The following is a 10445-nucleotide window of genomic DNA, read 5'->3' on the forward strand; positions in this document are numbered from 1 at the left end:
TGCAGATCTCTTTAAACATGGCATTATTAAGTACTCTTGCTTAGGCTGAAAGTTACCCTACAAGCAGTGCTTGTTGCTGGTTGCTTTTTGTGGCTGTAGGTCCCTGTTGGTGTTTTTTAATGATGGTTGTATTAGCAGCCCACTACTGCCATCTTGGTTCAAATTGTTGATAATATAAAGGCATGGCCTTAGGTTCAGTATTACTCCTTTAAAGCCTTCCTGCTTTCAAAACCAACAGTGGATGCAGTTCAGGATGCGCTCAGCTTCATCTGTGCTAACTGAAGCTTCATCCCTCTTTATGGGCCAGAATTTTGACTGTCACTGCCTACTCTAGGTTTAGTCCTGCACTTACAGACATATTTTTCCACTTGATTTGACCCGTTCTTCCAGCTGTTAGCCAGAGCAGTTTTTTGGTGACTGCTTCTACTGGTTTTACTCTTACCTAAGCTGAAGAAAACCAACACTGTAGAAAGATTAGGAGCTGCAGAACACGAGTACTAAACTGCAGCTCATTCCTGGTTGTTCTGTCTTCTGCCTGTCAGCCATTTCAGACGTTGTGTGCAGCAATTCACGTGTCATCTAAGAGTACTCTATTAAAAAATGTGACAAACATCCAATGAACCAAAATTTATTTACAGGTTTGGTATTTACAGAAAAGGCCATCATGCACTTTGATAAATTCAGGGTAATAAAAATGTACAACTTCACCATCTTTTCTCATCAGTGCAAACTGCTACAGTAGTTGGTTAGGAAAACAAATATTAGCAAACTGCCAGATGAGTTTGTTTTCAGTACACAGTCACAGATTCTTCCAATGTTATTGTTCACCTAACACTGAAAACAGGCTTTAACAATGGCAGGGTCCTTGTCAGGCTTCAACAGTAGTCAGTCGTGCACTTTAAACTTACTCTGCTGTCAAGTTTAAAAAGGAAAAAAAAAAATCAGTGTTCATAATGGAAGGCTCAGAAGACAGAGATTTGAATTTCAAGTGCATTTAGTTGTTTCTAGTAACTGTTTCTGGGTCTGGGAAGAAAAAAAAACCAAATCCTCACTGAGCTTCACTGACAGCATTGCTCTCCAACGTACCAGTAGAAGAGGAAGGGTCCTGCCTCCTCCATCCCTGCTATGAGGTAAATACTTGTCAGTAAATGTCTATCGCTATTCCCTTGGCCACATCTCCTTGGCACGTTCCCTGTGTAGAAGGCTGAGGGAGCTGGGAATGTTTTGCCCAGGACAGAGGCAGCTCTGGTGGGACTGAACAGCACCCTGCCAGCCTCCAGGCTGGCACTCACTGAGCTTCATGCTGAGCACCAGGTATCTTAACAACCTGCATAGCTCATGTCTCCTTAGTGTTAACAATACGTTGTTTAACTGCAGACTGTAAAAACCCAAGGCTGTCCTTTTACTGCAGAAAGTATATGGCAATAAATCACTTTGACTAATGAAGTGTTGGAAGTACAGCATAAGTCGTATTAAAAGGCCAAAGTTTCAGTGACTTGAATTCACAGCTTTCTTACTACTCTGAGCTTGTTATTTAACACCTGCTAAAAGAACATGTAACCTAGAAAAAAATAATCCTTTGCATCTCTACTAATTGCAGGGTAACGGCAAGTGTAAGACTACTCAGAAGCACCAAAGTGCTGCAGAGAGATTTGCTGAAGTAATGGCACCACCTGTACTTGAGGAAACAAGATTTGAAATCAAGATAGGTACAATAGATAACATCCATCTCCCAGAAAAAAAGAGAAACAAGTAGAAAAGTATAATACTCCACTGAAGTTGATGTTACACATTATAGTCCTGATGTTGAAGTGTATGCACATCACTGAGATGATGATTCTGAAGGATGCAGCGTGCTGTACCAGTGCAGTTTAGATCCAAGACCAGCCACTCAGTTAATTCACGGTTCTAACAGCACGCTATTGGGAGTGTGTTTTTCTTGTTCTGTGCTAAAACAAAACCTGAAGGCATGGCATACAGGCCTGCTAGCATAGCAATGGTATCCAATTCTGCTGTTCATATTTACCAAGCAGGAAAATAAATAATGCAGCGCTCCAAGTGCTTAGTTTTACAGACCACCTTTTTGCTGTCCCACTCTAAGGAAGCCCTGCTTTGTACTTGATTGCAGAACAGGAAAACATGAGAAGGAAATGAATCTCAAATCTCAGAGAAAATGGTCTCAAGCTGTGCCAGGGGAGGTTCAGGCTGAATGTTAGGAAATACTTCTCTGACAAGGTGGTAGAATGGGCTGCCCAGGGAGGTGGTGGAGTCACCAACCCTGGAGGTGTTCAAGAAGTGTTCAGATACTGTACTGAGATCCAGGCAATGCTGTTCTTTCCTCCAGCGTTCCTATTAATGTACCATCCCAGTGAGTAGGGTAACAGTCCAGAAGTTGGAAAGGAACTGCCTCAGTGCTTATCTTCGTAGTTCTGCATATGTGTAAGGTTCAGACTCCCATAGTCAGAAGTTTCATTGCAATGCCTCTGAAAGACAGTTGAGGAAAATAAAATTGTCACTTATTGTACATAGGAAATAATCAACTCTTACTTAAATGTCCAAAATCCAACGCATAGTAGGCTAAAAAAAGCCAACAAAACCAAACAACAAAAACCTTAAGAAAAGTCTTCATATAAACAAAAGTTGATAAGTGCTTGCAACTGTTGTCAGACACAGCTGTTATGAACCTGGCAGAGATCTCTTCAGCCTGCTCTACAACTGTGCTTGAGGGGCGATGCAGCCTCCCACAGCCTCCCACAACACGGAAGCAGCAGCCTGCCTGCTATCAAAGCAGCTGCTTGCTTATTCACAAGGAAACATTACTCTAGTAAGCATTTTCTCCACAGGAGCTAATTACATTAAAGCACCTAATGGAACCTTGTGACATGTTAAAAACAAGATTACTTAACTTTCTACTTGTTAAAAGCTCATGTTCCCACAAGCACAAAGGCTATATATACCTTCACTCACAAGTCCACGCTATGCTCAGGACAGGGCTTGCTGTGTCGGTACTGCATGATGTACACTGCAGACTGGTGCCACCAGTACAACATCACTACTGCGAGGATGTGCCATATTTGGTGACTAGAACCGAGGTAGTTGAGCTGTCCTGCGGGGAACGAAAAGGGGAAACAGCTGTTACATTTGTATTATTAAGTCATGCAAAGCAAGTTGCGAGCAGTCTCTTCCCAGGCTCAGTCACACATTCAGCTGGCTTGGAGACAGTGAAGCTCTTTAATGAAGAACAACAAAACTCATCTGATTTCTTTTGACCAAAGTGCACACAAAGTTTTAACTTCTTTTGGTGCCGATGCACATAGTTCCACTCTATTTAACAACACGTTAACTAGAACATCGTCAACTGTATTCTCATCATAAACTCAGGGCTCATAGCGAAGACTGACACTGCAAGAAGCTCAACTGCAGAACAAACACCCACAACAGAATTTCATACCTGGAAAGTATCTTTCTGGAACCTTGGAAATATAGAAGAGAAATGCTACAGCAGCAATGAAATACATGACAACCACACGTGGAGCAAACTCCTGCAAAAGAAAGGGAAGTTTTCTTACTCTGCTATAAGGTACAAAATGTTTTAAAATACTAATTTCAAAATACATTTTAAAAATAACCCAAAAGGTTTGACAAAATGGAATACTATTTTGCTGCTCACATTATCTATTGAATAGAACAGAGTCCCATTGTGAAACAAATGCCAAAGCTTGGAAGAAATCTGAATGGAAGGCCACAGGAATACTACAGACCAGACTGTAAATAACCAAAGTAGCTGCAGGAAAGCAACCCACTCAACGTGACTGGTTTTGGCTTTTGTTTTCAGTAACAGAGTGTTTTATTGCTGGAAGCAGAGCAAAATGAGTACCACATCTACCATTCTATCTACCATACCATAGGACAAACTAATTGGAAAGGGCAGGGGTAGCAATGTTTGCTTGCCTATTTGACTTTTACAAAGTGAGCGTTTCAGTACCTTGTCTGAAGACTGTATTTATTATCAATGCTGCTCTTCCAGATTCAGCAGTAGCTCTGGACCAGGCTAAATCAGCATCCTAGAAGACAGTCCTCCTGAAGTGCCAATCTTAAGAACTTTCACAGGCAGTGCTTGCTATGAAAGCCAAGGTTTTCTCAGCGCCATTACAGCCCTGGCTAATGGCTGTGATTCCTGGGGGAACATTTTAAACCTTGGGGCACATTTGCCTTCTTTAACAGCGCTGTACTTACTGTTTTTCAGAGCCGAGAAACCTTTACCATAGTGGTAAAGCAAGAAAGGGAAATGAGTTTGGTAACTTAAAAAGTGATATTAAACAAGTTATGCATGAGAGACAGAAGGCTGTGTAGGCAAATGCCAATGTTGCCACCAACCCAGGGTACAGAAGAGGAAGAGCTTCCCACCCATGTCTCCTGGTTCACCTCACCTCTGCAACCTGTGCATCCTGACTGACTGCTTCCCACTCTCCTGCTGACTCAGCTCTCTGCTCCTGCTCCTGGCCCTGGGGTGTGCGAGGGTGTATCCAACCTGCACAGACTGCTCTGCCCCTCAGGCAAGCACGCTGCTGTGCTTGTGTTTGCATCCAGGTGGGTCTTCTCACAGTGCAGCTTTAAATCACTGAAACAGATTTCATCTGCTCAACCTGTTGATTGGCTTTCCACATATGTGAGCATTTGGGCTGTAAGGGAATTCTGTGCTTTAAGAAATCTTCACTAGCTCTACTTCTCCCTCATTTACAAAATGAGACTGAGGGAAGATGGTAAGTGCAAGGCAAAAGTAAATCTTATTTCCGTATTATTTTCTTTTACCTGTACAATAGCTGCACCGATGCCGCCGTTGAGCGAAACCCAGTGGATAGTAGGAATAATGCCGTACCCAGACACTGAGCAAAAGATGATGGAGCGCAGCCTGCGCCACTGCTGCGTGAGGTAATTGGGATGAATCTGAACAAAAAACACTGCCAAGATCATTGCCAGCACAGTGATTAAGTACACCTGACGCCAGTACTGAGGAAAAAAGAAACAAAATCAAGTTTGTATGTTTGCTCATCTGAGGTAAACTGGATAGAAAGTCTGTGTTACTAAACGCAATCATTTATCAGTGTTCTCGTCACTTCTGTGACCACAAATGACAGCGCTTGAATCATTGTGTTCTTAAGAACCCAGGGAGGGGGAAGATGCTCTCATTTCACACACTTCACCTAAATGTAAGTCTGCCTAAGAGGACAACTTTAACTACCAGGTCACTACTTTCTTGTATGAGGAGCAGGGAAGTTACAAAAGTAGAGGTAGTTTTGAACTCCAAAGCAAAATAAGCTTGTTTCTGTCCCATATAAATGTTGTGATGGAGGAACATCCTATCATGGGCCTCATGCATTTGACAAAAGCAGGACCTATAAAGGTTACACAGACTTCATAATCATTTAAATATTGCCTTGAGACTTGTGCAATTGACAGCTTAAAAGGAATCTCTTAAATTAATCTGTTACTTCTACAAGCAAAGTTTTGCACGTGTCAGAACCTGCTCCTATCACTGTCCCCAATGAATGTGCCACCTGGACACCACATGACAGAGCCCCTTCCCAACACGTGGAAACCATGGTGATGGGACCACAGGAACAAGTGACTCAGACTTACTTTACTACAATAAAATGCATAAAACACGCCTGATACGTAGCAGCCTAGGATACCAATGGAAATGCCCGCGTAATCTAACGCCATCCATCGTCGGCTGGTCTTCTCTGAACGATGACAACAGAAGAGATGATATCCTACTGAGCAAAGCATACAGACCTACACAAATATCAAAACAAGGACACATTAATTTCTTGGCAACAGATGGGGATTAATAGGGATTAAGCTTCAACTCTGAAGCTTAAGAGTCCAAAAGTAACCTGTAACATGTTTTACAGAACAACTTGGTGTAGACATTTATGATTTCTGCACTAGCATAACCTCTTTTGCAGATGAAACAGAAAACTTTGTGATACCTGATAACCACAGGCTACAGCTAAGGAAATGATGGTACTGAAGCCTAGAGCATGAGGCCAAAAGCAGTGCCAGTGCACACAGGAGCAGGGACCCACCTGCCCAAGTATGACCAAAATGAATTCAGTATGGTCCAGCTACAACAAGCAGAATCCAAAGACCAAATCCACCTTGAGTACCAGCGCTCTGTAGCTTTGCTGAGGGAACACAGAAGTGATTAACCTCTGACATGCAGTACACTGATTTGGCTTCTTGGCTGGCATCTATTTTTTTTTCCTCTTGAGAAACAGAATCATAGAATATCTGGAGTTGAAGGGGATCCTTAAGGATCATCAAGTCCAACCCCAGGGCCCACACAGAACCACCCTAAGTCCAAACCCCATATCTGAGAATATTGTTCAGATGCTTCTCGAACTCTGACAGCTTAAGGCCATGGCTACTTCCAGTGCTCGACCACCCCCTGGTGAAGAACTTTTTCCTAATATCCAACCTGGTATTTTTGCATTTGCCTTCAACCTTCACCAGGCATAATAAAGGGCCCAATAGCAGTGTTGCACCAGCCAGCAAGGGAGTTCTCTCCACTTCTGGCTACACAATGGTCTTCTACACTCTGGGAATAGGAACAGTATTCTTTAGTCATCTGAACCACGATGACATTTTAGGGATAGCATAATGTAAAAGAGCTTCAGTTGACAGTGGCACACATGCAGTACTGTCACTGCTGCTGAGGGCAGGTTCAATTTGAAACATGCAAACTTGTTCATCTCAGGCAAAATGCACAAGAACCCCAAGTCCAGCTGCATAACAACATCAAAGAATCATTAAGGTTGGAAAAGACCTCCAGGATCATCTAGTTCAGACTTTGGCTCCTCCCCACCATACCACAAACACACATTTCTCAGTATCACAGTTACATGTATCTTGAACACCTCCAGGAACAGTGAGCCCTCCGCCTCCCTGGGCAGCCTGTGCCAATGCCTCACCACTCTTTCTGAGAAGTAATGTTTCCCAGTATCCAACCTGAACCTCCCTGGCTGCAACTTGAGGCCATTACCTCCTGTGCTATTGCTGTTATGTAGGAGAAGAGGCTGAACACCTCATTACAACCTCCTTCCAGGCAGTTACAGAGAGCAGTGAGGTCTCCCCTGAGCCTCCTGTTCTCACATAATCACAGAACAGCTCAGGGTGGAGAAGATCTCAAAGATCATCAAGTCTAACCACAACCTACACATACTACCCTAACTAACAACCCTCCATTAAATCATGTCCCTGAGCACTATATCCAAACAGTTTTTAAACACATCCAGGGATGGTGACTCAACTGCCTCCCTGGGGGACCTATTCCAGTGCTTTCTGTAAAGAAGTTTTTCCTGATATTCAACCTAAACTTACTCTGGCACAACTTGAGGCCATTTCCCTTCATCCTGTCACCTGCCACCAGTGAGGTTGGCCCCGCTATCGCTGTAAGCACTTTTCAGATACTGGAAGAGAGCAATAAGGTCTCCCCTCAGCCTTCTTTTCCCCAGACTTAAACAGCCCCAGTTCCTTCAGTCTCCTCATAGGGCTTATTCTTCAAGCCCTTCACAAGCCTTGTTGCCTTTCTCTGGACCCGCTCCAGTACCTCCATGTCTTTTTTGTACTGAGGTGCCCAAAACTGAACACAGTACTCGAGGTGAGGCCTCACCAATGCCGAGTACAGGGGCAGGACGACTTCCCTAGTCCTGCTCACCACACCATTCCTGATACAAGCCAGGATGCCATTGGCCTTCTTGGCTGCCTGGGCACACTGCTGGCTCATATTCAGCTGACTGTCCATCAGCACACCAAGGTCCCTTCCCATCAGGCAGCTTTCCATCCACTCCTCCCCAAGCCTGCAGGGTTTCCTGGGTTTCTTGTGATCAAAATACAGGACCTGACACTTGGCCCTACTAAAACTCAGACAGTTTGCCTTGGCCCATTGATCCAATCTATCCAGGTCCCTCTGTAGTGCCCTTCTGCCCTCAGGCAGATCAACACTCCCTCCCAGCTTGGTGTCATCTGCAAACTTACTGAGGGTGCACTCAATTCCCCCATCAAGATCATTAATAAAGATGTTACAGAGAAGCAGCCCCAGTACCAACCCCTGGGGGACACCACTTGTGACTGGCCACTAATTCAGCTCCATTGACCACAACTCTTTGGGCCCAGCCATCCAGCCAGTGCTTCACCCAGCAGAGTGTACACCCATCCAAACCGTGGGCAGCCAGAAACCGTGAGCAGCCAGGCAAATCGTGGGCAGCCGGGACTCAGTTCTCAGACAGAACTATCCCAGCACCTCATCTTGTTAAATCTCATGCAGTTGGCCTCACCCCATCAGTCCACAGCTGGTTTTCGTGCTCGAGTTGTTGATCAAACCAACGCCATCTGTGGGCACAGAGCTAACCACAATGCCCAGCAGAAACCAGAACACAGCCTCAGCCTGCCCAGCTGGCATCCTGCAGCCTCTCCTAGGCCAGCCACGCTTTGTTCTTACAAGAAACGGGTTACAATCAGTTCGGCCTTGAGCCCATTCGGCACGGTGGAATGGTTCTGCTTCCCCACCTGGAAGCAGAAGAGGCAGACGGCGCAGATGACGAAGTCCTCGCGGGCGGCTCGGGCTGCGGGCAGCACGACGGTCAGATCGCGGATACCCAGCGTGAAGAAGAGCAGGAAACCCAGCAGGTGGCTCCAGATGTTGACGCTCTCGTTGGAGAGGATGAAGAGGCTGCGGGGAGACACGGCGGGGCTGAGCGGGGCTCCGAGGCCCCAACCCGGCCCCGGGAGACGGCCGTACCTGCGAAGGCAGAGTCGGGAGGGCAGGTATGCCCGGTAGCCGTCGGTGATGTAGGGGTTGTCCCTTAAGAAGACGGGGATCTGCTCGTAGGTGTACAGGCGGATGCCGCGCGGCAGCAGCACGGGCCAGTACTGGTAGCTGCCCAGTTCGATGTAGTGCGCGCTGCGCAGCAGCTTCTGCTGCATCCTGCCCGCCCCGCATCGACCCGCGGCCCCACGACCCGTCAGCTCCGGGCCCCGCGCTAAGCACGGCCGGGCCGGCTCGGCTGGAGCCCCGCACGTTGCGGCGCTTTGCGACGGGGCGGATGGCGCCGGGAGATGATGTCAGAGCCGGGAGGAGAGCGCTGCCCTGAGCCGTGCTGCCGCCTGCCGGGCAGAAGGCCGCCATGCACATAGAGCTTCGTTCTATGCTCAGCCGTCGTGGCAAAGCTGTGTGCGAAAACGGGCCAGAAACAGGCAGTACAACGTTTTAAAGCACCGAGTGCTCCTCCGTGCAATAGAGAACTGTGGTTAGTTCATCACACAGCATCAGCTGGATCCCGCTGTGCACACCTGGCTCTGTGTCTGAGGTTGAAGACAAGAGCCCTCATTGGGGATCCCTGCTCATCTCCTACTCCTCCCCTCTGTAGTCTACGAATGTCTCCCATCTCCTTTAAACAAAACATGGAAGCGCCTCAGCAGGATTTTATGGTGGGAATGGAATGTTTCCCATGGCAGAGATCCCTGCGGTAAGTCGAAGATGGAGGATGATGGGCATTTGAAAGCTGAGAGTGATGATAAGGACCAGGTGCTCCATCCTACAAGTAGCAATACAACTGCTGGGATACGTAACCTCTCAACCTTCACGTCACACTGTTTTGGCACACAAATTAATAAGCTCATTCCTCTTTAGCTTGTCTTCCTTTCCACGTGGCTTCTCTCTTTTGGGTTTTTCTCTAGCTTGCTGTTAGTTAAACTAAAAACCATAAATTATATATATATATTTTATATATAAACACCCAGAGAAATTACATTCTGAAAGAAGATCCCTAGGCATAGCTTTGGCTGGAGGAGAGCAACCAAGATAGTACAGATAGCTATGTGCAGGATGGAGCACAGGATATCCCTTCAGAGTCACACTGGGTACCAGGGAAGTCTGGTGTAATACAACACCTTGCAGGGTACAGTGCTAGGAGCTGGGCTGACCAGCACTTGGGATGTACTTGGTGAGTATCGCATGTGATGGGGTCACAGAGGGACAGAGAATCCAAATGCAGTTTCCTGGAAACAAAATCTTAGGAAAGCACAAAGGAGTTATTTTCAGCTTGGTTGGAAGGGAAGTAACTCATCCAGCACTAGATGTTTCTGTTCTGTGCTGGAAGAACTGTTCCATTTCCATCTGACCTATATCAGCTATGCTAAAAATAGGGAAGCGCCCTATTTTGGTCAACATATGCACTTGGAAGCTGAAATGTCTAAACTAGACCAGTGGGACCCTGCTAATGAGAACTACCTCGAGATACTGGTAATCCTCTTACTAAACAGTATCCCCCTCCTTCTTCTCTTTCGAATGCCTAGAGAATAAGGGAGATGATATTTATACACACACGTGCATTTAAAGAAATAAGGATGTAGCTGCCACATTACTTTGGGTGAGAGAACCC

The 10445-nt window shown here is 46.0% G+C and overlaps 1 protein-coding gene across 5 annotated transcripts; it reads right to left on the reverse strand.

Moving 5' to 3' along the window:
* Window positions 1–612: 612 nt before the first annotated feature.
* Window positions 613–9100, reverse strand: PAQR3 (progestin and adipoQ receptor family member 3). 5 transcript variants are annotated; one of them, XR_001554998.3, is made up of 8 exons: window positions 8804–9100; window positions 8572–8734; window positions 5641–5796; window positions 4813–5010; window positions 3986–4064; window positions 3452–3542; window positions 2958–3106; window positions 613–2483 (listed from the first exon to the last, which is right to left on the reverse strand). XR_001554998.3 is itself a non-coding variant. In XM_015861705.3 (7 exons), the coding sequence occupies exons 1-6, from the start codon at window positions 8986–8988 to the stop codon at window positions 2964–2966; spliced, it is 936 nt and encodes a 311-aa protein (XP_015717191.1). In that variant the 5' UTR covers window positions 8989–9100; the 3' UTR covers window positions 613–2483; window positions 2958–2963. The 5 variants fall into 5 exon arrangements, 4 of the variants coding, with proteins under 4 accessions (XP_015717191.1, XP_085401278.1, XP_085401276.1 ...); XM_015861705.3 differs by lacking the exon at window positions 3986–4064; XM_085545152.1 differs by lacking the exon at window positions 3986–4064 and having other exon boundaries at window positions 8340–8734.
* Between the last annotated feature and the right edge of the window lie 1345 nt (window positions 9101–10445).

Source organism: Coturnix japonica, chromosome 4 (assembly GCF_054131305.1).
Source record: "Coturnix japonica strain WE chromosome 4, WE-NBRP24, whole genome shotgun sequence".
NCBI classification, from domain to species: Eukaryota; Metazoa; Chordata; class Aves; order Galliformes; family Phasianidae; genus Coturnix; species Coturnix japonica.